General features: G+C 38.6%; 2 protein-coding genes across 13 annotated transcripts in view; both read left to right on the plus strand.

The window, feature by feature from the left end:
* The window catches only part of LOC112199148 (disease resistance protein RGA2), a 54,304-nt gene that overhangs the window by 5,042 nt on the left and 22,698 nt on the right, over positions 1-26,564 (plus strand). For 6 of the 12 annotated variants that reach the window (XM_040517553.1, XM_040517550.1, XM_040517560.1 and 3 more), the window contains 4 exons: positions 110-1,391; positions 2,416-2,582; positions 3,782-3,955; positions 4,405-4,773. The gene's annotated coding sequence lies outside the window, so the exon portion shown is untranslated. Of the gene's footprint in view, positions 1-109; positions 1,392-2,415; positions 2,583-3,781; positions 3,956-4,371; positions 4,774-26,564 lie in introns of those variants that run through there. The other 6 variants (XM_040517554.1, XM_040517555.1, XM_040517558.1 and 3 more) reach the window with 6 other exon arrangements.
* On the plus strand, positions 8,913-21,009 carry LOC112199378. The gene is made up of 12 exons (XM_040518760.1): positions 8,913-10,098; positions 10,210-10,750; positions 11,398-11,579; positions 11,661-14,603; positions 14,889-16,901; positions 17,000-17,102; positions 17,219-17,334; positions 17,864-17,982; positions 18,695-18,847; positions 19,010-19,094; positions 19,585-20,178; positions 20,276-21,009. Exons 1-5 carry the CDS (start codon positions 8,938-8,940, stop codon positions 16,866-16,868), a joined length of 6,807 nt encoding a protein of 2,268 aa, XP_040374694.1. The 5' UTR covers positions 8,913-8,937; the 3' UTR covers positions 16,869-16,901; positions 17,000-17,102; positions 17,219-17,334; positions 17,864-17,982; positions 18,695-18,847; positions 19,010-19,094; positions 19,585-20,178; positions 20,276-21,009.

A 26,564-nucleotide genomic window follows, 5' to 3' on the forward strand; every position in this document is an offset into this window, starting at 1 on the left:
TATGTCCTATTATTTCTTTTCCATTACTAGTTTTTGTGATGGGGAAGTTCATTCTCTAGTATAACCAAAAAGACATTAATATGGATGAACATTATTGCTCTGCTTTTAGGTTGAGGGAGAGATGTTCAATGGTCTTAAGATTCCTGCCCTGATGGTTTGTAAAATTGAATATGGATGGTTGTGAAAGAAATTTTGAAGCTGCGATTGGAACCAGAGGATTCATTAGAGATGACAGTGGGCCCTCATTAGTCGGGTTTGCAGCTAACTTAGGAACTGGGGAAATGCTTGCAATGGAGCCCTTGGCATTTTTATAGACTTAAAGTAGCTTGGGCATTGGCTTTAAAAGAATACAACTGGTGCACGAGCAAATGGGATTAGCTATCCCAATTGTCCTAGTCATCAACCATTGATATTTGGCGTTGTGACATGGGTATGCACTTTAGTGGGAACGACCTGGATTACTAGTAATCCTTTTGCGATTCTGTCACTGTCATCTCCTTGAAATCAGTGTGATCAACACCTTCATTCTCTTGGTAACTTAATCGAAGGATGTCAAGCACTCTTATGTAAAGATATTGTTAGTAAAGTGTCTGCCAGACAACTTCAGACCCTTAGTCATTTGCGGTTGTCAGACAATCATGGTCCCTCCAACAATGATGTGAAAAATTACTTACCACTGAATTCAATAACATTCATCGGAGTTCTAAGTGCTTGTTGCCATTCTGGTTTGGTGGAGGCTGGGGAGAGGTATTTTAAGAGCATGAAAAATGTATACCACATTCAACCAAACATTAAGCATTATGGTTGTATGGTGGATCTCCTGGGTAGAGCTGGCCGAGTAGAAGATGCTGAGAAAATGATAAGAAGCATGCCCATGAAGGCTGATGTTGTGATATGGGGCACATTGTTGGCCGCATGTACAACACATGGGAATCTAGAAATAGGAGAAATGGCTGAAAAGAATTTGACACTGTTGGATCCATCTCATGGGGCAAGTACAGTTCTCATGCCCAACCTACTTGTAGATGCAGGGAAGTGGGAGGAAGCCTCTTTGGAAAGGTGAGTAATGCAGAGCCTAAGACTAACGAGATCACCAGGGCACAGTGATGTTGTTTGGTAAGGGTAACTTAAATATCGAGTTTGGTTTCTAAGCATCCTCCTAGGAGATATGCTTAAGCTGGCAAGAAAAACCAACTTCGGTGGATGGAAGGAACCAAATTTTTCATCCTGTCAGATTACCTCTGAAGTCTAAGACAAGATATGTTCCAAGGTAGGTGATCGATTTAGCAACTCTTCTGCACATCAGGGAAGGTTGCTTAACTTTGGTCCAGAGATCACCAGTTGCAAAGGGCTTGAATTTCTCTGTTTTCCTCTTTCAAGCTCCGTTGAAGGTAGCTTCCAAGCTTAAAGCATCAACTTTCAATATTTGTAGAGTCACTTTTTTCTTTTTTTTCTTTGTTCCATTACACTGTTGTATACATAATAATGCATTTGAACATATGAAGTATGGGATCATGCTTAGTTCTTCTGTTTATGGCTAAGCAACTTAACTTTGGTCTTTTATGGTATTTGGTTAGATTGCATAAGAACATTTGCACTGATTGTTTGATTAAATGGATCTGGAAGTCTATCTGTTTTGTTATGCTTGTTTTAATTATGATTCAAGAACAAAATCAGATACTCCTTTGTTTATTTTCAGGTTCTTGGTGATTTAACCATAATCAAATTGTTTTATCATGGTTTGTACCCTTAAGGCTTGCTTTTGTACTGTGGTGTCATTTTTTTGTTTCATTTGAAATGTTTCTTGGGTTTGTTACTGTGATTCAACGACTGTCAGATAGTTTTTTCATTTCTGGTAGATTACAGAGTGGCATTCGATAATCCTATTGTGAAACATTCACAAGGTAACATTTTTTTTTATGACATAAGAAATGACTGAAAAATATAAATGGGTGGCGCAAAAGTTTCTTTTCAATCATTTGCAAGTGAAAATAACAATTATCAGATTGGGAATGAAAATCTTGGAATAACTACAGAGCCCATGATGACATTGCATACTACATGGAAGTTCCATTCTCCAAAATAAAAAGGGGAAAATATTCAGGTATACAAATATGTCTTTTCTCATTTGTCATCCGTTCAGCTTAGAAGTGGGAATGGGTCCAACAGATGCAGATATGCACACTCAATGTGGTATCCAGGTTCTCCGCAAAAGTTATGTACTATTCACTTTAGGGTTCTAGTGTAGAAGCAAGCACATATGGTGGTGAACTCGTGATTTTAACTGAATTCTGCATTAACTGAATTCTTCATGTAATGCGTGACTAATTTTTTCTTCAATGGTGAATTATGCACACAGTAATCTCCAAACTTTTCGTATCTCATTTTCCTTTATTTTTTTGCTTTATTTTACAGGAAGCTGACCAGGGACAAGAGAGATGGAAAGAGTTAAATAAATTGATGTTGTCAGTGAGCCTCTAAACGTTGACAGGCATATGAATATCCCTAAGTGGGTGCAGGGGAGTACTGCAAAGTTATTTTGGCCGATAGCTATTTCAAGAACTAATCCATGAGTTTGTAGGGTAAGTTTGATAATCACACTGCTCATGGTTTTCCTATTCCATAAACTTAGTCTACTGTATGGTATATGCTTGTCCACATATTTCTTTTAGATTAGCAAGTAAACATATTTTGCATGATTTTTAAAGTTCTTGGGTTTCGATAATTAATTTCAGATGATATAAACATGACTAAATAGTATGTGATTGTTTATATGTTTCCTTATTGCTTGCTGTGATACAGTAGTCTAAGCATTTTGTTTTAGTGCTAATTCTTTCAAGGGTTTTGTTACTGCTATTCAATGTTCTGTAGCTGATGTTATATTGGTGGAATTGAATTTACATTGAGATAACCCTTCTGAAAGAATGTACAGGCTGGTTGCTAGGTAAACTGTACAACATAAAAAGGTAGAATCAAAATAAGTGGCACCATATTTTTGTTCACTCACATCAGTAAATTCCAAATCATGGTTATGTGATGAAACCCAAGAACAAATTCCATAATAAGTGGCAATATCTTCTTTTCAGTTCTCTAGGCTTGTTTCCAACTTACAGGTTTAGGATGAAAATCAGTTTTACAAGTGGAAACACATGCACTGAATACTATTTAATGTTCCTGTGAATGTTCGGCAAGTGAATGCAGAAAAAATTCAATGTCGGAAACATTAACAAGTAAACTGGTCTTTAATTCAATGTTTGCACTGATCAGTGCGTGAAAGGTAGCTTGGAGAAACTCTGGGTATTATAATTTCTTGTGAGTTGCGTTGAACCATCACTTGAACATTAACAAGTAAACTGGTCTTTAATTCAATGTTTGCACTGATCAGTGCATGAAAGTTAGCTTGGAGATATTCTGGGTATTATAATTTCCTGTTAGTTGCCTTACTGAAATTGTATTTATGCCAGTAGCCATCTCATTCATTTGTAGTGGCTTTTGACACACTTGTGATCTTTGGAACAATGACAAAAGTTTACCGGCAAAAGAAAAAGGTCCTTGCCAGGAACACAGTGCTTGGCTGTAACTTACATGCCATGTAACTTACATGCTCCAAAATGTGAATGATTACAGTATTATAGTAGCATTTCATGGATTCTAGTTCAATTCATCTTCAATCATTTGCCTCATTTCATCTTTTGTTACTTAATATTAGTAGAGATGCCAATTATTTCAATTCATTTCCACTAATTTGTCTTATTTCATCTTTTTGTTAATTCTCATACAGATACCTACTCCCTTGTGTGGTTGCTTCCCTAATTCCAATTGTTGGTGGGGATGGGACTGGCATCGGTCACTGAGACCTTGTTTAACTGGTGAGATTCAAGTCATATATATCATTAATGGCCACAGAAAAAATAGACAAGAAACCACAGCATAGAGAATTGATCGATGAATAAAGGTAAGATTTGATATATTGTTGTATTGCTTTGATTCTGGAGGGCTATGTCTTTTTTTCTTCTGCACTGGAGTGCTCCTACTTGAACTGCATCACATCCCCAAAAGAGGAGTTGGAATTTTTCTTCACATGTAATTCTCATAAGCATTAACTGTATTCAAATTCTCTCTTACCTCATTCCATAGTGAATTGCATTGGTAGTTTGATGTGACTTCACTTGCAAGGTCTTGCATGCCAATTCAACAATTTTGGTATCATAATGCAAAGAGCTGATAGTATTGCGATTACTTAAACAATGATGCGGCAACTTTTTATTTATTTATTTAAATTTTTTTATTTATTCTAAAGTGATGTTTCTGCACATTGTGAAAGTGCATGACATGAATGAATTTTAAATTCAGTCAATGCGCCTATTGCAGCCTATTGTAATTTGTTCCAGTTCTTTGGCGCAGTTGATTCCGGGAAGAACAAGAGAGCCTGGGAGCAGTTATTCGAATTGAGATGGGTGCTTTTGCAACACCAGTTATAAGGTCGTTTTCTCCTTTGACAACAGAGTTTGATTGCTAAAGCAGGTATTCGATTAGCCCTTGAAGTTGGAATTCTCCCCCTTGAAGTAGAGCCTGATAGTATGAAGGCTGGTAGCTTGGTAACCTCTAATGACTTGTGTTGGGAGAAGAAAGGGGTAATTGTGGACGATATTAAATACTGTTGAACTGTGGTGCACCCAAGGTCTGCTTCCAACCGAGGGAATGCACCAAGGTATTTCAAGGAATGTATTGATTTCTTTTGTATTGAAATATGGTGGAAAGTATTTCAACAAAGTTTGAGTTGCTTTAAATTCTACCGTTTGATGTAGATCTAAGAGTGGTTGAGCATAATTTCTTTGCTCATTTACTGAGTAGGGCAACACCACTGCTTTACTGCTTTAGGATTTATGGTCTTCCTCAAGATCTATTGAGCAAATGCATGTTAGATCACAGGAGCGAGCTGAGAAGAGAAGGATCAGTCAGAGAGTATGGGGACTTCGGGGAGAATTTGGAGTGATGAAATACAAAGGCCTTCAAGTTCTAGAGCTTCCTAGAAGAACAAGGTGGCTAGCCTTACTTCTTGCTAAAATCCCCATTTACTGCAAAATTTCATGAAGTACTGTACTTCAACGATAAAAATTTAAATATTAGTTAAATTTGTTATAACCTTTAGCTTCAGATTGTCTATCAGTTGTAACAGCTATCAAGTTCCCTTACCTTTTGTAATGGCATTGCCTGATGCTTCAGAAGATATCTGATCGCTTGTTGTATGGTCAGGACCTTTAGCTTCTCAACTCTCGTGCTTGTATTTGTATGAGAAGGGATTTCAAGATATGAAACTAGTGCTGAATTTTTTAAAAGCAAAGCCGCTGTTGGGGAGGCCGGTCCATGTTTTTTTTTTCCTACTATCTCTGTTACTTTGTTAGAGTTTTCATCGAGATATTTGTTTATTAGTCCTCTTGAATTGTTGGTTTACTGTGGAATTAATGTCTTAGCAGCCCACAGTAGTTGAATCATTGGTTCTACTTTTCTGGGCCAAGGTTGTAGTTAAACTTGGGAAGCCGGCCACAACTTACAGGATTGTATCACGAATAAGATTTCTCTTTTATATGTTCAAGTAATAATTGCTAGGATGCTATTTACATTCTCAAAATGTTTATCCACACCAACCAACAAAATTTTATACTCAGTGACTTGCATCCTTCACCAAAATAGTCTTAAATCATAGTAGTGCGGTGATCAATCATTTTAATCATTCAAATATATTTGCTCTTATGGAATCACAAATTGAAAGCTATTTGAAACTATTTCCCAGAGTCAAAATGAATGGACCACGAGCTACAATGATGAAAACAAAGCAGCTGTGAAATCCGCTGATTGAGAAGACTCATCAAGACTTTATGGAATGGTTCTTGAACCATGTCGAGTGAGTGAATGGTACCATCATTGAAGAACTGTTTTATTGTCAAATTGTCATTTGGAAGATGATGGTAGTTTGGAGTGTGGATTTACCAACTGCTCTTGCATGCTAAAGTACCACATTTATTCATCTACATTTTTGTTATTGATAGAGCTATTGCTTCAATAAAAATATGCATTAATTTAGTATAATCAGTAACTCAAAATCTGAACTGCTCTATCAATTCAGTAATCCAATGATATTTAGAAGGTTCCTGCCTTCCTTGCCTAGCTACTAGGGGCGGCTCTTTAGACTACTTTTAATTCCTAATTAAGGACACCTGAAATTTTGATACATCTATATTTTAAATATGATCCTGCTCAGGAAATCCCCTTCAAGCTACTAATGTGCCATCCAATTTCTTGATGTTGCTCATGCTAGGTGCTTGACTAGTCTCCTAGGTTGTTAAGTAGTGATAAATTTCTTGTCTATAAGAATGTCAGGGTCTGTGGGAAAAATTTTGAAAATAATTTTCTTGTTTATAAGGATTTTTTTTTTAATTTTTTTTTTTTAGGGAGTTTGGAACCCAGCCAATCTGAGAGGCTCATCCCCATGCTTGACCTATTGTACTAGAAATACAATTATGCTTCAAAGGGGGGCATAAAACCTTGACCTCGAGCATCAGTACACATGAATTCTCAAAGAGTACATCCTGAATAATAGCAGGAGACTCATTTAACCATATATCATTAAATTGATTAAAACTAGCAAGATGGGCAAGTCTATATATAAAGATATTTCTTGTCCAGAAGGATATCATCTTCTTAAGGGATATCTATTCGAGGCAAAAATATCTGGTGGAGGTGGAAGTATCCGGTAGAGGTAGGAATATCTAGTCGAGGAGGAAATAACTTGTTGAGGAAGATCTCAAGAGAAGGGAACCCTTCAAAGTGGATTCAAGTGAAGAGAGGTTTGCTCGAGGAAAAATCTGAGTGAAGTACACCCTTTGAGATACAATCCATTTGAGGCATAATCCTTTTGAAGAAGAATCCTCTCGAGGTCGATGGAATGAGGCAGAATTGGTCAGCAGGTTATTAGATCATTTGAGTCCGAAGTAAGCGGAAACACTTTCCCACATTGCCCAAAGAGTGGCGTCATAAGTCCATTCATGCTTGACTTGCAGACAAGCACACCGCTACAAGCACTGGTTTGGATATTCGCTCAAGCTAGCATATAAATACTTGGTGGAGTAAATATTCGAGGTAAGCAATCAACCCCATGTCCCCATCTAACTTCAACTCAAACAATTACTGACTTATTAATCGGAGTGTCTTTTGTGGGTACTCCCTCCATTTTCAAGCCTGACTTGCTAGACGCAAAATCTAACATCATAAGTTGCTGACCAATTTCTCAACCGCAAACATTTCATTCCTGCTCTAGTCTAAGAATGAGCAAAAGGGGATTCCCCTCCCCCGCCTCAAGTTTCCTCCACGCCCCCATTCCCCATCTGGGGATATTTTCAAATGGGGGATTCCCCGCCCCCGCATTTGCCATTTTCTCTATATGAACTTTTTTGGTTTTCTATTTTGAAATTTTTTATTTTCTATCTTTTTAAATTTTTTTTCCTTTCTTTTTTTGACAAAAAATAATTCACAAATCACAATTATACGACAATCCAACAGTAGGATCCTCACAGATCACCTAGAGGATCATCTTTACCGATTTATACGATGATCCAAAGGTCGGATCCTTACGGATCGCCCTTAGGTTCACCCTCTCAAAATTATACGAAGATCCAACGGTCAGATCCTCACGGATCACCTATAGGATCATCTTTACCGATTTATATGATGATCCAACGGTCAAATCCAAATCCTCATGGATCGCCCTTAAGATCATCCTCTCAAAATTATACGAAGATCCAACGGTTGGATCGTCCCGGATCGCCCTTAGAATCATCCTCACAAAATTTTATGACGATCCAAAGGTCAGATCCTCACGGATCACCTTTTGAATCATCTTTTCACAATTATACGAAGATCCAACGGTCGGATCCTCACGGATCGCCCTTAGGATTATCCTCTCAAAATTATGTGAAGATCCAACGGTTGGATCGTCCTAGATCGCCTTTAGAATCATCCTCACAAAATTATACGACGATCCAACGGTCGAATCCTCACGGATCTTCTTTTGAATCGTCTTTTCATAATTATACGAAGATCCAACTGTCGGATCCTCATGAGGAATAAGAAAAATTATAAAAATGCCCAGGTTGAAAAAAAAAAAAAAAAAAAGGGAAACCCTGCCCCCGCTTGACAAATGAGGGGAAAACCCGCGGGTACCCCACCCCCGTTTGCTCATTCCTACTCTAGTAAGAAGAAATGGGTGAGGAAATCTACTACATAATTTTTTCGCACCAACAGTTGGCGTTGTATGTGGGAATCTCGTTTTCCTAAAAAACTAACATGGTGGGAGTGGAAGGTCTCAATCTGAATTCACCCGACAAGACTGGATCGGGTGGATGGCAAAACGATTAGAATGCAAACATTCTAAAAAGATGAAGATGATGGAGGAGGAACTTGCTCAGCTGCAAAAAAAACAAGAGCTCTGAAAAATCCCATAAACAGAAGTGGAAGGAAAGTGAAGGTCCGCACCGACCAAGAGAGTCAAAGATGAGAGCTGGATGTCTCAGATAGAGAAAATACTGAGAAAAGTACGAAATGTTAGTCCTCAAGAATTGACCACGTCACTTGGTAAGCAATTTTGGTACACAACTTTGAGATTTTATAGATTTATTTTTTTATTTTTTTCCAAGCACCATTTTTTATTTTTATTGCAAATACTCAAACAAATGGAAAAGATTAATGGAGGTAGTTACGTGCCATCGCATGTGTCACGCATTATTCAATTACAAGTTTACAACAAGTCAAGTCAAGGTCTTCTAAAAAAAAAAAGTCAAGTCAAGGACTCTTGTTATCAAAAAAGTCGAGGACTATTGTTCACCATTGAGATCCAATCTCAAATTGAGAGAGACTCTTGCTTCTAAAGACGACGGAAAGATGCATGTACTCTCTGTCCTTACTCCTGTTGCCGGAGGAGTAGTGAGTAAGGTGGCTTTACTTGCTACTGATCAGTTGAGACTCGATATCATCTGGGGGTTCCGCGAAGAGATAAATAAGCTCAAAGAATCCTCAATTCTGATTGGAAATATAATACATGATGCTGCTCACGAACCTGAAGCTGGGGATCTGCAGGCAAGGGCGAAGTGGATGAAGAGGCTGATAAGCGTAGCTTATGATGCAGAAGATATCCTGGATAAATTTCAATATGAAGTTTATCGGATCGTTATAAAGGAGACAAGCCTCGATAAGAAGATACTCGGCTTCTTCTGCAACAATCCTGTTGCATTTCGTCTCAAGATGGCACGCAAGATTTACAACATCAACACATCCTTGGAGGATCTCAACAAGCAAGCACCCAGTGTGGGACTCGTCAGATCAAATGGAGGTGCAGCAGCCAGTCAAGGTATGCAGGACAGGGAAACAACCTCATTCTTTGAGAAAAATGAATTCACCTTCAAAGATGCAATCACTGTTGGAAGGGATCAGGTTGTGTCAGATATAATTTCAACCTTGACCAACTCAAACAATCAAGAAAATATTCTTTCGGTGATGGGCATTGTGGGATTGGGAGGCCTAGGTAAAACAACTTTGGCTCGCTTAATTACCAAGCAACTGAAAGAAGGTGAAATGGGAAAGCACTTTGATACAACGCTCTGGGTGTACGTATCTAATACTTTTGATGTCAATTCAATTTTACGTCGAATGCTGGAGTCATGCGACGCGACTGGGGCAAATCTTTCAAGTCGGGAAGCATTGATTGAAAGCCTCCGCCATAAATTGAAAGAGAAAAGGTATTTTCTTGTACTTGATGACGTTTGGAATGAGGATGCTAATAATTGGAATGATTTGAAGAGTTGTTTGTTGCAACTAAATTCTGCCAAAGGAAGCTCTGTGATTGTCACCACCCGTAGATCCAATGTTGCATCAATCATGGAAACACTTCCTAGGTGGAATTTAGAAACTTTATCGGATGATGAATGTTGGTCCATATTGAAGGATAGAGCACTTGCAGATCCTAATGCTCCCATAGCTTCAGAACTAGAGGAAATCGGAAGGGACATTGCCAAAAAGTGTGCTGGTCTTCCATTGGCGGCAAAGGTACGGTTATCGATCTTCGATCACCTAGCTTATTGAATATTTAATGTGTAGATGAACTATTTGATATGATAGATTAATTTGTGCTAAAATTTGAAACTCAAATAACTATAGGTTTTGGGAAGCTTGATGCGTTCTAAGAACAGTATGGAGGAATGGTTGTCAATTCTAGAAAGTCAAATATGGCAGTTATCATCCGACAATGAGGATAGCAGGATCATGTCGGTTTTGAAGTTGAGTTTTGACAATTTGAAATCACCACTGAAACAATGTTTTGCATATTGCTCCATGTTCAAGCGAGGTTACTCAATTGAAAGGGATAAGTTGATCCAACTATGGATGGCTCAAGGTTTTCTCCATCCTTCTCATGGTCCCCAAACCAAGCAAGAGATTGCAATGGAGGATATAGGCAATAAGTATTATGAGACTCTACTGGAGAACTCCTTGTTTCAAGATGCTACAGAGGATGAGGAAGAGGATGTTGTTATCATCACCCGATGCAAGATGCATGATCTTGTGCATGATCTTGCAAATGAAGTATCCAAGTGTGAGAGCTTGACACCAGACTTCACTCATGAGAAGGATGATCATGATTTACTTATTCGACATGTTGCACGGATTCATACTCCGACGCTTGAAGAAATGTCAAAAAGAAGTATTTCAAAACTGCGATCACTCTTTTCAAATGGCCCCGTCTCTAATACCATTTTCCCAAAGTTTAGAGTTTTACGTGTCTTAAGCTTTTGCCATCCGAAGTTGTTAGACCAAGAAAGAGAGAATCAGGAGTCGCTAAATTCAAGTGACTTTCTGAAACACATGAGGTATCTGTTGAGAATCTCTCATGATATGGAAAGATTTAGATGTAAATGCTAATTGTTTCCCTTCACTTTTTGTCAATCGTTGTAGTTTATTTTTGTGATAATACTTAGGATCTAGATTATTCCATACCATAGAAGGTAGATTGTTTTCTTATATATCTTGTAATATTCTGAATTGTAATCATCATCAATATACCAATTATCATTTTTACATGGTATCAGAGCAAAACGCTCTTGGACCTAAATTTCAAAATATTTTCAACCAGTGTTGGAATTTCTTTGAGAAGCTTTTAACTTCTCCTTTTGTTTATCATGGCTGCCGCTCATTCTACCATCCATAAACTTCAAGCAATTGCTCCCAATCTTACCATTGAACAATGCCTACAAATTATGGCATTGGTAAAGAGTAAGGGTGTTTTTTCATCTCAAGCAAATGGTACAGGTTTACCACATTCCTCTTCTTTTCTTAATCATTGGATTATAGATAGCGGGGCAACAGACCATATTACATCCATTCCTAATTCTTTATCAAATCTTGTTCCTACACCTTCATTTCCTCCTGTGAAATTACCTAACGGTGAACATGCTCCCATTCATTCAATTGGGGATTTTTCTTTTCATTCTAATCTTCGTCTAAATGACGTGCTTTGTGCTCCAAGTTTTAAGGTTAATCTTATCTCAGTAAGCAAGCTTACAAAATCTCTTAAATGTTTCATCACTTTTTTTCCTGACATGTGTCTTTTGCAGGACTTGGTTACGAAGAAGATAATCGGCTTGGGTAGGGAGCATAACGGTCTCTATTACCTCACTCCAAATTTAGCCACTAAACCTTCACATATTTCTTCTGCCAATCATGCAGTCATGTCTACCACCTTGTGGCATCGACGTCTTGGTCATCCTTCTCCAAATCGCTTGCAATTGCTAGCCAAAACAATTCCAGGTGTTTCTTGTAGTGCAGATAAAGTATGTGATGTCTGTCCATTAGCCAAGCAAACACGTCTCTCATTCAATTTGAGTACTATTTCCACAACAAAACCATTTGCTCTCATTCATTGTGATATTTGGGGTCCTCACAAAATTGCATCTCATTCCGGTGCAAGGTATTTCTTGACAATTGTGGATGACTTTAGCAGATGTACCTGGTTGTATCTTATGCATGCTAAATCTGAAACTCAAAATCTTCTGAAATCTTTTTTTGCCTTTACTGAGACACAATTCAATCAAAAGGTACAACACATTCGTTCTGATAATGGAAGTGAATTTTTATCCATGCGTTCATTTTTTCAAGCTAATGGCATCATTCATCAGCACTCTTGCGTTTACACACCCCAACAAAATGGAGTTGTGGAACGAAAACATCGCCATATAATCACGATTGCCCGTGCTTTACTTTTTCAAGCTAATCTTCCATTAGAGTTTTGGGCGGAATGTGTTCTCACAGTAGTTTATCTTATCAACCGTCTGCCTGCACCACTTTTGTCTGGTAAATCTCCATTTGAAAAAATATTTCAACGTGTTCCCCAATATTCTCATATTCGTGTTTTTGGTTGTCTTGCATATGCCACTAATGTTCACCCCAAACAAAAATTTGATCCTCGTGCTCATAAATGCATATTTGTTGGATATCCTTTTGGTCAAAAGGCATATAAACTTTATGATCTAACTACCAAAAAGTTTTTCACTAGTAGGGATGTTGTTTTTCATGAGGATATATTTCCTTATAAGCAAGATTCTCCTAATCTTTCTCTGCAGCCTCATGATGCAGTGCTTCCTAATGTGATTCCTGAAAATGATATTCCTCAAGAACCCTTGTCTGCATCTAGGGTCTCTCCCATTGAACACACCCTTCCTCAAGTTGACAATTCTTTATCTCCAAATGTCTTGTCTGACCATGAGACCCATCCCAATGATCAGACACCTCCATCACCATCTTCACATCATTCATCCCCTCCACTTGACAACTCTTCACCTTCATCACCATCTTCACCTCCAGTACCTAATGAGGATACTGTACCTGCACTTCGCCGCTCAGAACGCGTTAGAAAACCAAATGTCAAACTAAAAGATTATGTTTGTTCTCATGTTGTGCTGCCTACCCAGGAGGATTCATCGTCTTTGTGGCCATTTCCTAATAAAGGTACGCGTTATCCACTTTCTAATTACATTTCCTATCACCGTTTTTCTTCATCTCACCGTTCTTTTATTGCCAATATTACTCGAAGTGTGGAACCTAATAGTTTTGCAGAGGCCATAAAAAATCCTCAATGGCAAGAAGCAATGACATCTGAAATTCAAGCTTTGGAGGCTAACAACACCTGGAGCCTTACTCCTCTTCCTCCCGGCAAGGAACCCATTGGCTGCAAATGGGTGTACAAGATCAAGTATAATTCAGATGGCACAATTGAACGTTACAAGGCCCGCCTCGTTGCCAAGGGTTACACCCAAGTTGAAGGAGTGGATTATTGTGAGACTTTCTCACCCACTGCCAAGCTCACCACATTTAGGTGTCTCCTCGCTATTGCTGCCTCCCGAAATTGGAGTCTTCATCAAATGGATGTACAAAATGCGTTCCTTCATGGTGACCTTCATGAAGAGGTTTATATGCTTCCTCCACCTGGATTCAGTCGACAGGGGGAGAATCTGGTATGTCGACTAAATAAGTCATTGTATGGTCTCAAACAAGCTTCCCGAAATTGGTTCTCCAAATTTTCCAATGCTATTCAAAAGGCTGGTTACAGGCAATCCAAGGCTGATTATTCATTATTTACACGTGTGGTTGGTAATTCTTTCACTGCTGTGCTCATTTATGTTGACGATATTGTGATCACTGGAAATGATCCCAAAGCCATTGAATTATTAAAGGCATTTCTTCATAAGGAATTTCGCATAAAGGATCTTGGCAATCTTAAATATTTCTTGGGCATTGAAGTCTCACGGTCCAAGAAAGGAATTTTCATTTCTCAACGAAAATATGCATTAGATATTCTACTTGATGCAGGTCTTACAGGAGCACGTCCATGTCATTTTCCTATGGAACAAAATTTAAAGCTTACACCTACAAATGGGGAAATTCTTAAAGATCCCACACGTTATCGGAGATTGATTGGGAAACTCATTTATCTCACTGTGACAAGACCAGATATTGTGTATTCTGTTCGGATTCTTAGCCAATTCATGAATCAGCCAAGGAAGCCTCATATGGAAGCTGCCATGAGAGTATTGCATTTTATTAAGGGAAATCCGGGTAGAGGCATTTTCTTTCCATCAGAAAATGATTTGGCTTTAAAAGCTTATTGTGACTCAGATTGGGCAAGTTGTCCAACAACAAGAAAGTCAACAACTGGATATTCTGTTTTCCTTGGTAATTCATTGATTTCATGGAAATCTAAGAAGCAAAGTAATGTGGCGTGTTCATCAGCAGAAGCCGAGTACCGTGCTATGGCAATGACTTGTCGAGAATTAACTTGGTTGAGGTACATTTTACAAGATTTTGAGATTATTCAAGATAAACCTGCTTCTTTGTATTGTGACAACCAAGCTGCATTACATATTGCCGCCAACCCGGTTTTTCATGAAAGAACAAAACATATAGAGATTGATTGTCATGTGGTTCGAGAGAAGCTACAAGCTGGATTGATTTCTACTAGATATGTTCCTTCTTCTCTACAAATCGCAGACATTTTCACAAAGGCATTGGGAAGAGATAGTTTTGAATCTTTAGTTTCCAAGTTGGGACTTCATGACATTCACTCTCCAACTTGAGGGGGAGTGTTGAGAATCTCTCATGATATGGAAAGATTTAGGTGTAAATGCTAATTGTTTTCCTTCACTTTTTGTCAATCGTTGTAGTTTATTTTTGTGATAATACTTAGGATCTAGATTATTCCATACCATAGAAGGTAGATTGTTTTCTTATATATCTTGTAATATTCTGAATTGTAATCATCATCAATATACCAATTATCATTTTTACAGTATCTAGATCTTTCCAATACAAAAATTGAAGCACTCCTAAAGTCTATTGGCAAGCTGAAGCACTTGAAGTATCTTGATCTTTCCGATATAAAAATTGAAGCACTCCCAAAGTCTATTGGCAAGCTCTATAACCTCCAAACATTGAGATTACCGTGGAATCTCAGAGAGTGTCCAGAGGAGATTCAAAATTTGATCAACTTGAGGCATTTTTATTTTGTTTGGGGAATGAAATTTAAGGCTGGGGTTTTGGGGCGGTTAACTAATCTCCGAACATTGCCTTTCTTTAATATGGGTGAGGAGAGAGGTCCTGCAATTGAGGAGTTGGGTGGGTTGAAACAACTGAGAGGCCACTTAACTATTGGTTGGCTAGAACGTGTAAGGGATGGAGAAGAAGCAAAGAAGGCTTTCTTAGTGGAGAAAAGTCACTTAAGTGTGTTGACTTTTAGATGGTTGAGGCCGTTCAGCGACCTCAGGCCACCTAACGACAATGAGACGGATGTTCTAGATGGCTTGGAACCTCACGGTAACTTGCAAAGCTTGTACATTTACCGTTTCTCGGGTGCTAGATTTCCGTCATGGATAACGAGTCTCCAAAATTTGAAGCAGATTGGATTAGAGATCTGCAGCGGTTGTGAAGAAGTCCCAACACTCGGCCATCTACCTAATCTAAGATCTCTTCAGATTATTGGGATGGAAAAGCTGAAACGTCTGGGAGCTGAGTTCTATGGTTATAGTGATACTGGCACAACTTTATTTCCAGCTCTGAAAACACTATCCATCGGTGACTGCGAAGAGCTCATTGAATGGATGGAAGCACCGAGGATATCAGCTGAAGGAGAGGTCGTGAAGGTATTTCCTTGCCTCGAACAGTTGAGCATATATAATTGTTACAGCCTAGAGTCGATTCGAATCACACAGGGCATCGCATCTCTCCGTCAATTGAAGATGAGCTATTGTGAGGCATTATCAAGCCTAGAGGTTGGGCTCGATTACTGCACCTCTCTTCAGGAGTTGTATATGGGGCATTGCCGTAATCTGGTTTCAATTCCAACCGCACGGGGCATGCCGTCTCTCCGGAAATTGAATCTCGTAGCGTGTGAGGGATTGTCAAGCCTAGGAAGTGGGCTCAACTACTGCACCTCTCTTCAGGAGTTAGATATAAGCCATTGTCATAATCTAACATCAATTCCAATCACACAGGGCATCACATCTCTCCGGAGTTTAAGGATTCATGAATGTCGGAGATTATTAAGCCTACCGAGTGGGCTCCAATTCTGCACCTCTCTTGAGGATCTGGAAATAAGGTGGTGCCCTAGTCTAGTATCCATGTCAGTATCATATGTGAAGTGCGACCACCCAGAATCAGCGAATCAACAGGAGGAAGTCTGTACAGGTGTTGATGAGTATTCGTCTATCCTGGAGGAGGATTGCTCTAGTCTAGAATCTATTCCAGACTCACCGAATCGACCGAGGGAAGTCTATACAGGGCTTGTTGAGTATTTGTCTATACAGGAGGAGGATTGCCCTAGTGTAGAATCTATTCCGCCTAATCTCCGTCACTTGTTGATATGTCATTGTGGGAAATTCAAATATGTGCCCACGGGAGGATTTCACCGCCTCAATCGTTTGAAGAGGCTGACAATTGGTGCGTTCTGGGAGGAGCTGGACGCCTTCCCTGATTTTCAGCTTCCACCTAATTCACAACTTGAATACTTGAAGTTCAAGGGGTGGCCTAAGCTCAAGTCTCTGCCCCAACAGATTCAGCACTTGACTTGTTTAGAAACTCTCTCAATAGATAGATTCAAGGGACTAGAGGCTCTTCCTGAGTGGTTGGGAAATCTCACATCTCTTGAGTGCCTGTGGATCTGGGAGTGTGAGAATCTCAAGTATCTACCTACACAAAATGCTATGAAAAACCTCACCAAATTGAAGGAGCTCAATGTTATAGGATGTCCCCTGCTCGAGGAGACTGACCCATAATGGCCCAAGATTTCTCACATCCGGAATTTCAATGTAATTTTTTGACCAGATCAATCTGTTTTCATTTTATTTTCTTTTTTCCTACAAATTTATTTCTTATTATGTCTCATTTTTCATCTTCCTTAACTCAGTGGACTGATGAAGCTGCGGAATCCCCCTTACTGAACTAGAATGTCTGTTCACGTTACAAGGTTAATCAATTCCCAATTGCCAGAAATTTATCCCTAAAGATGGGTAAGCTTTTCAAAGCACCACCTTTTCTTCTATTCTCACATCTCTTTTTTCACTTTAACCAGCAATGAATTATCCAATCCTACTTTTTCCTTTTGGCATAAATTATATCGTAGCAGGCTCTATCATACTTGACGGGAATATCAAATGATGCTGAATAGGTGATGATCCAGTCCCAGTAGTTCAATCACCTCTCCCATGTACGGCTTTTCTGCTGAGTTTTATTGAAGATAAGGTGACCGGCCATGACACTGGAAAAATTTACTTTAATCATTTCAATCTAATTATATCATATTTGTTCTTTCATGCAGGATAGACATACTATTAGAAATCATTTTAGTCTGTTATAAACTTATAATTTAACATCTTTTCCATGAAATCCTGTTCTGGTTTGGATGCCATGTTCCATTCTTTAAGGCAGACTTGCAATGAAGTAAAAATATATCTATACCCTGTTTGATTAATAGTCAACTCCTCAGTTGCCATTTTCGTTTTCATTCCCTGCTGATTTAATATTAAGTAACTTTCCTTCACAAATTACAAGGATTGGATTTCTTTTAGCTGCATACAGAGTTTTCTGAAACCAGTGGTGCAGTGACTTGATAAAGAAGTTCCACAACATTGTTTTCTTCTGATGTTTGTCACATAATGAACTTGGAATTTATTGATGCAACCCTACTAGGATGATTGCTCAATTACTCTGCTTCTGTTTATATTCATAAGTTGTATAGTCATTGTAACCTGTTATACTTTCTTTGTCTCAGGTGTTAATCAGCACCAGCTATGAGAATGAGAAGTTGCGAATGATCCACCTAAAGTGGAAGCTATGCAAACAAAAGATGAGGACAGCTGACATGAGTGGCTGACTTCTAAAATTCCCAAGGTAGATTGTAAGTTTCTTACTCAAATGAGTAATTTGTGTATGTTCTTGTTCCCTGTATTTCATCTAGTTTTGTAACTTATCGGTTATCCTCATTTCTTGTGTCCCATTATTTCTTTTCCTTTGTAAGTACTAGTTTTTGTGATGAGGAAGTTCATCCTCTAGTATAACCAAGAAGACATTGATAAGGTGTACATTATTGTTCTTATTTTGGGTTGAGGGAGAGTTGTTCAATGGCAATTCTTGTTAGTAAAGTACCTGCCAGACAACTTCAAACCCTCTTTCATTTGTGGTTGTCAGACAATTGTGATCCTTCCAACAATGATGTGAAGATTTACTTACTGCTGAATCTAGCAGAAACCTCACCATATTACTGCAACTAGAAATTATTGTTTTTCACCGTCTATGTGAAGTTACGCTGAGGGGTCCCAATTGTGAGATTACTTGTATTCCAATAATCTGGATGGATGGCAAAGTTAACATTAATATCCTAGATGCTCAGATCTTTGTTTAAAATCAACTGTAAACTTTCGAGATACCTTTCACCTCCACATCTGTAAACTATCCACAGATTTTTTCCTTCGCGACTATTCAGTGTAGTGTGTCATTTCTTTGTTGTGGAAAAGCTGTTTGAAGCATTCAATAAAAGAAGTAAACTTGTTATCCTTCTCTGTTTCTTTTCCTCAGCACTGATGAATCATGTTTTTGAAATCAGGTCTGAATTAAAGCTATGAGAGACCTTCTTAAACAGTGGGATATTCATGGGGTTCAAGTTCCAGGGGAAACATGTGCCTTGAATGTTTAAACTTTCAGTTGTGCATGATTACTTCCATTGATGTTCTAAGTTAAACCATATCCTAAAATAATTGTAAGCTTTTCTAACCCTACCTCTTCTTCCCTCCTGGTGTTCCTCTTTTATTTGATTCACCAGTTTTCAAATGCATTGTACTCTGCTCTATAGGCTATTAACTTCTGCTTTTCCCGGGCTGGCTTTATAATTGTTTTGTCATCATTTGTAATTACTCGCCAGGCCCCTCTATCCTGCTCAAATGGAAGAACAGCTTAACTTGACATTGTCCAAACAAAGTTCCGGTACTTCAGTTCTCCATCTTCCGGTACTTCAGTTCTCCATCTTATGCATAAATTCATTTTATTGAATGTTATGCTGTCTCATGTTCTGTTTTATTCCTTTTATTTTCCCTCTTTTGATGGGTTTTTCTTTTTCTTCTCTCTTCGTAGTCAAGTGTTTCATAAACTTTCAAGTATCAAGCATCTTGTATACTAAACTTAGCAAAATAGAATGTAAATCAGTTACCTTTTATTAGTTTCAACTATTCTCTGTATTTCCAATCTCTGCAATCATCTGCTTCCTAGTAACACTTTGTGGTACAATAATGATTCACCTTTACATAATGATAGCATTCATTTATCTGAGGTAAAACCCTGGATAAGTTTTTCCTTTGCAAAACCATTTCTTTTTTGTTGATTTAGTGCTTTCTTCTATGTGCTTTGGATAAACTTATTGATCAATTTGTTCTAGTGGGTTTTGGGAATTACTTTTTTTTTTCCTAATATCCGCTCTGACTCCTATCTTCTCCTACTCAGATTGTCCCAAGGATTAAGGAATTGGAGCACCCAAATCGTGATCTCAGGTGGCTGCTGTTTGTTTGGCTCTCGCAAAGGCTGGTAACTTTACCCGATATTGAGAACAAACTGCATCTGCATCTTGGATAAGCCATTCAGTCAAGCATGCATGGTTTCTAGGAAACAAGCCTTCTATTGTCTGCGAGCTATATGAAGAACCTCCTGTCAGATTTCGCATTTCTGTGCTCTCTTGGTGTTTCCATGAAAGCTTAACAAATGGAGCAACAAACAAGTCCTGGAGGACCTGGTCAATTTGGTACCACGGGCTTGTTTATGAGTTACTCATACATGTTGTGGAGCTTATTGTGAGCTTCTCGGCAGTTCTTTTACTTTCAAGTATCAAGCCCTATTATTGGATATTTGAGCAATTATCTGTGGCTTGGCATCAGTTGCCGTAGTCTAAAATATTTTCGAGTGTCAGTCTTTTGGTTGAAAGTTTTCATGGATGTTTGGGTGTAATGGGGTTCTCTGTTGAGAAGGGTTGTGAGAAAGAACGAGATCACTTAACAAAGAACATGTTAGTGTCTTCTTGCCGTGGAAGTAGCTCAAATTGGGGTGAGCCATATTAAAATTTACCTCTTTGTTGATTGTTGTGTTGTTCTTTATGATTCTATATTTTTCTTTCTATAAAATGGTTGCGATCTTGCGCTAGGAATATGAATTGGCGAAATTCCAAGTATACAACTAATCGAAGATTCCCTTCCGTATTCAAGGATCTGATCTGGGCAGCGTGGTGGTCGAAACAAGGTTCGTTGCCTGCCGTAGGGACGGGGTTGAGGTAGTGATGGCGGCGGCGGTCTGACGGAGGCGGTGGTGCAGCAGTGGTGGCGGCACGTTGCTAGTGGCTACTTGCGGGGTTTGGGCAGGGTTTGTCTCTTGGGCAGCGACCGGTCTGCTCCTGTGGTGGGTGATTGGGCTTGGATCTTGTTCGGCCCGAGTGGGTTTTGCTGTTTTTTATTTTAATTTTATTTTACGTTGTTTTTTTACTTCAATTCTGTAATTTTATGGCATAGTAGTGGGCTTTGCCCCAGATTGTTCGGCCTAGCGAAGCGGTGAATTCCTTCCTCTATCAAGAAGTTGCAACCTCGTGCAGGAAGGCACTCACTCCTTAATAACAAAAACAAAATCACATTTTAGGAGGCTTGAGTGATGCCTTGCAATAGGCTTTACTAATACTAAATGAGGAAATTTATTCGGTAGCTTTGACGTAGTCATGATGGCGACAGCTAAATTAGAGTATGGCAGTTGTGTTTTCTATTTTGCTATGTACTCTATAAGTTTTCTATGTTTTATAAGCCAACAAGCATATGTAAGTGTAACGTTATGTGTGTGAGAGTTATATATATGGACCATGGCAGGTCTCTTTTTATAATGTTGCCACTAAAAAATAAAGTTATAGTTTCCACTAAGAAAAAAAAAATACACAACTAATCTTCCATCTTTTGGATTTAAACGTTTTGCCTTTTCTTTAACAATTTTTTCTATCGTCCATATGGCAAACAGACCAAATACATATATTTGCTATGCTGCTCGAAAGCTGCTCCCAAAACAAAACCTTAAAGTTGCTATTTGTCCCCTGCTCTCCTTCATGGCTTCCGTCGACGAAGTTACTGCTACCTTTACTGCTTCTCTCGCTCTGTTGGGATCAGATGTGGTTGATATCTCCTATATGGATAGAGGGAGAACTCAACATGGAACATAGGCCTTCTTGCTTGCTCATCCCCTGACGATGAAGAAAATCGATGCTCTTGAACTGCAACGCCATTTCCGGTGTATATGGGTTCTTGACAGCGGCTTTAAGGTGCAGAACAAGAAACCAGATTGATTTGTGTTCACCTTTGACCTGTGCCGAGACCGGAACAAAGTCCTCAAGGGGGATCGTGGTATTTCAATCAATCACTGGTTGTGATGCCGGCCTACGACAGCATCTCCCTATTGAATATTGGCTTTATTTAATTGGTGGGCAAAATCCAATTGAATGGCCCATGGTGATCACTTGGGCAAGGCCCCTAGGTTAATCAGGATAACATATATATATATATATATCCATGTCTAGCTTGACTAGGATATATATATATATATATATATATATATATATATACAGATCCGATCCAGAGCGGAGCTCCGTTTTGGAATTAACGTGTGAAGTTCGAGTTTTGGGTCACTTTTCGGTCGCATATCCACATCTCGACCGTTCAGTTTTTAGGTACTAGTGTATAGATCATCTCTGAAAATTTTCAACCAAATTGATGATCGTTAAGGTATCTAACTCGCTTAAACCAATGGACGGACTGAATTTGTCAACCTGAACCGTACTAGCTTTAAGGCAGTTAACAATGCCTTAACGATCATCATTTTGGCTGAAAATTTGCAGAGACGATCTATACACTAGTACCTAAAAACTGAACGGTCGAGATGTGGATGTGCGACCGAAAAGTGACCCAAAACTCGAACTTCACACGTTAATTTTCAAAGCGGAGCTCCGCTCTGGATAGGATCTGTATATATATATATATATATATATATATATATATATATATATATATATATATATATATATATATATATGCTGCTGCTGCCAGAAATAGATAGAGAGGGAGAGTTAACCTAGTTATTGGGTTATTGGGATTTTGGGTAGAGTTTATTCTAAAACTCTAATTGTATTCTCTCCAAATTGATTATAGTGGAATTTCTCGCCGGCTCCGAAGTGGACGTAGCTCAATCACATTGATTGAGTGAACCACTATAAATTCTTGTGTTCTTGTGTTTGCTTTTTTTTTTTCATTGTTCGGTTGCTTATCTAGTTCCACATCAATATTGTGTTTGTTACGCTTCCGCACAACAAACTGGCATCAGAGCTCTGGTTCTGAATTGGGAGTTGATTCATTGATTGGAAATCATGGTTGACAAGAAAAAGAAAGGGACCGAGTCTTCAGGTTCTTCGCGTTGGTCGACTTCCAGGCCATCAATTGGTAATGCCAAATTTGAAGTTGAAAAGTTTAATGGCACCAACAATTTTGGCATGTGGCAGTGTGAGATGATGGATGTCTTGTGTCAACAAGAATTGGATATAGCTCTGGAAGATAAACCTGCAGACATAGATGATGTAGAGTGGGCGAGAATTAACAAGTGGGCTTGTGGTTCTATCAGAATGTGCCTTGCTAAAGATCAGAAATTCTTTGTCATGAAAGAAACTTCTGCAAAAGCGTTGTGGAAGAAATTAGAAGACCAATATATGATCAAGAGTGCTGAAAATCGGTTTCACCTGAAGAGGCGGCTTTTTCGATTTAATTATCGACATGGTGTTTCTGTGTCTGAACACATCAGTGATTTCAATAAGATACTTGCAGATTTGGCTAATTTGGATGTGAAAATTAGTGATGAGGATAAAGCGTTGTGTTTGCTAAATTCTCTTCCTGACGAGTATGAGCATTTGATTACAACTTTGTTGCATGGAAAGAATGATGTGAAATTTGATGATGTGTGTAATTCATTGATAAATAATGAGTGCAGAAAGAAAGAGAAGCAACTTCAGAATGTTTCAGGTGAAGCACTTGTAGTAAGGGGCAGATCTAATGAGAGAAAACCTACTGGAAAAAGAGGTAAATCTCGTTCCAAGTCAAGAAGTAAATTTCCTGCAAAAGATGAGTGTGCTTTTTGTCGCAACAAAGGTCATTGGAAGAAAGATTGTCCTAAGTTGAAGAATAGAGACAAGAAGGATTCTGAAGTGCATGTTGTAAGAGATGATGAAGATGACGATTTTGATTTTGCTTTGAGTTGTTCATCAGCTTTTGAAGATTTTGAAGAAGAAGAGATTGAGTTTGCTTTGGCTAGTTCATCTGCAGTTGGTTATTCTGACAAGTGGATTATGGATTCAGGTTGTTCACATCATATGTGCCCTAATAGGGAATGGTTCTCTACTTTCAAGGAGTTGAATGGTGGAGTAGTTTTGATGGGAGACAACAGTCCTTGCAGAACAAGAGGGATTGGTACAATTCGTCTCAAGATGCATGATGGAGTAGTCAGAGAGTTAACTAATGTCAGGTATGTTCCAAATTTGAAGAAAAATCTTATCTCTTTGGGAACTTTAGAATCAAAAGGGCACACAATTACATTGAAAAGTGGAGTTGCTAAAGTTGTCTCTGGTTCACTTGTGATGATGAGAGGTGAAAGGTTCAGAAATTTATATTTTCTACAAGGGTGCACAGTGATAGGTGAAACAGCAATATCTGAGACTATAGATGATGATGCAGACAATACAAAATTATGGCATATGCGTCTTGGACATGCTGGTGAGAAAGCAATGCAGGGATTAGTGAAGCAAGGTCTATTGGAAGGTGTAAAGACCGGAAAATTAGAATTTTGTGAACATTGTGTCTTGGGAAAACAGACTAGAGTTAAATTTGGCACTGCAGTTCATCAAACTAAAGGTACTCTAGATTATGTTCACACTGATGTATGGGGACCTATCAAAACTGCATCTTTGGGAGGTAAGCATTATTATGTCTCTTTTGTTGATGACTTCTCTAGAAGAGTATGGGTGTACACCATGAAGCATAAAGATGAAGTCTTAAATATATTTGTGAAGTGGAAGAAGATGATTGAGACTCAAACCGGTCGAAAAATTAAGAGGCTCAGGTTAGATAATGGTGGTGAATACAAATCTAATCCATTCTTGAAACTATGTCAAGATGAGGGCATTGTGAGACACTTCACAGTTAGAGAGACACCACAACAGAATGGGGTGGCAGAGCGCATGAATCGGACTTTATTGGAGAAAATTCGGTGTATGTTGTCTAATTCTGGATTAGGCAAAGAATTTTGGGCTGAGGCAGTTGTGTATGCAAGCCATCTTATTAATAGGTTACCTACTGCTGCACTTGAGGGAAAAACTCCCATGGAGGTATGGTCTAGTAAACCTGCTACTGATTATCATTATTTACATATTTTTGGTTGTCCTGCTTATTTTCATGTCAGGGAAAGCAAGCTAGATCCAAGGGCCAAGAAAGCTATATTCTTGGGATTTAATGAGGGTGTTAAGGGATTTAAGCTTTGGTGTTCAGATGTGAAGAAAGTTGTTGTAAGCAGAGATGTGACTTTTGATGAGGCTATTATGGTTGATAAGAACAAGCAGAAAAATTTTGATGAGCAGAGAATGACCGTAGAGAGTTTGTAGCAGGTGGAGTTACAGAAAAAAATTGTTGAAACTCCAATTGATCCAGTGAGTCCTAATGTTGATTCAGATGACTTAAATATTGAGGACATGAGTATTGAAGTAGATGCTCCAACCCAAGAGCCTACACAGCAAGATGGACCAATTGCAACTACAAAGGGAAAAAGGAATGCTCAAAAGCCAGCTTGGCTTAATGATATGGTGACTTATGCACTTCCAGTTACTGAAGAAGAAATTCCTACTACTTATGAAGACGCTGTCATACATGCAGATTGTGTAGAATGGGAAAAAGCCATGAGTAAGGAGATGAAGTCTCTTCACAAGAATAAAACATGGGAGTTGGTTCAGTTACCGCATGGGAAGAGAGCAATTGGTTGCAAGTGGGTGTTTGCTAAAAAGGAAGGATCACGGTATAAGGCTAGATTGGTAGCTAAAGGCTACGCACAAAAAGAAGGAATTGACTACAATGAGGTATTTTCTCCTGTTGTTAAGCATTCTTCTATTCGTATTTTATTGGCCTTGGTTGCACAGTTTGATCTTGAGTTAGCACAGCTTGATGTAAAAACTGCTTTCTTACATGGTGAATTAAAAGAAGAGATATATATGACTCAGCCAGAAGGGTTTAAAATTGCTGGTGAAGAAAATTGGGTCTGCAAACTGCATAAATCATTATATGGTTTGAAACAATCTCCAAGGCAGTGGTACAAGCGGTTTGATAAATTTATGTTCGGTCAGAAGTACACTCGGAGTCTTTATGATCCATGTGTTTATTTTCGCAAGCTACAGGATGGGACCTTCATTTATTTGCTCTTATATGTTGATGATATGTTAATTGCATCTAAGAGCAAGGTGGAGATAAATAAATTAAAATCACAATTGAGTGGTGAATTTGAGATGCAGGACTTGGGAGAAGCTAAAAAGATTTTGGGCATGGAAATTGAAAGAGATAAATCAAGAGGCAAAGTTTGTTTGTCACAGAAGCAATATTTGAAGAAGGTACTGCATTGGTTTGGCATGAATGATAAATCTAAACCTGTAAGTACACCTCTTGCCTCTCACTTTAAGCTTAAATCTACTATGTCTCCTAGCACAGATGATGATATGAAATATATGGCTAAAGTTCCTTATGCTAGTGCTGTTGGTAGCTTGATGTATTGTATGGTGTGTACTAGACCGGATATTTCACAGGCCTTAAGTGTGGTGAGCAGATATATGCATAACCCAGGTAAAGGTCATTGGCAAGCAGTGAAGTGGATTCTACGATATATTCTTGGTACTGTGGATGTTGGATTAGTTTTTCAGCAAGATAAGACGAGTCAATGTGTTGTTGGATATGTGGACTCTGATTTCGCAGGTGATTTGGATAAGTGCCGATCTACTACAGCTTATGTGTTTACTCTTGCTAGTGGACCGGTGAGTTGGAATTCGAATTTGCAATCTACAATTGCTTTGTCGACTACAGAAGCTGAATATATGGCAGTAACAGAGGGTGCAAAAGAAGCAGTTTGGCTTCGTGGTTTACTTGAGGACTTGGGAATTATTCAAGAATATGTGGATATTTTTGTGACAGTCAAAGTGCTATTCATTTAGCAGAGAACCAAGTTACTCATGCTCGTACTAAACATATCAATGTCAAATTTCACAAGATTCGTCAGATGGTAGAGGACGGTGATGTTCAACTCCTCAAAATTGGAACTGCAGATAATCCTGCTGATATGTTGACAAAGTCGGTTCCATTGAGCAAGTTCAAGCATTGCTTGAACTTGAT

The sequence above is a fragment of the Rosa chinensis genome, chromosome 4, assembly GCF_002994745.2.
Source record: "Rosa chinensis cultivar Old Blush chromosome 4, RchiOBHm-V2, whole genome shotgun sequence".
Taxonomy (NCBI): domain Eukaryota; kingdom Viridiplantae; phylum Streptophyta; class Magnoliopsida; order Rosales; family Rosaceae; genus Rosa; species Rosa chinensis.

Bases quoted from the DNA above. Each gene is read 5' to 3' on its own strand.
- LOC112199378 (XM_040518760.1), top strand. From the start codon at position 8,938: ATGCATGTACTCTCTGTCCTTACTCCTGTTGCCGGAGGAGTAGTGAGT. The intron at 11,580-11,660 runs GTTAATCTTATC...TGTCTTTTGCAG, and splicing joins TTTGTGCTCCAAGTTTTAAG to GACTTGGTTACGAAGAAGAT. The intron at 14,604-14,888 runs GCATTGGGAAGA...TCATTTTTACAG, and splicing joins TCGCAGACATTTTCACAAAG to TATCTAGATCTTTCCAATAC.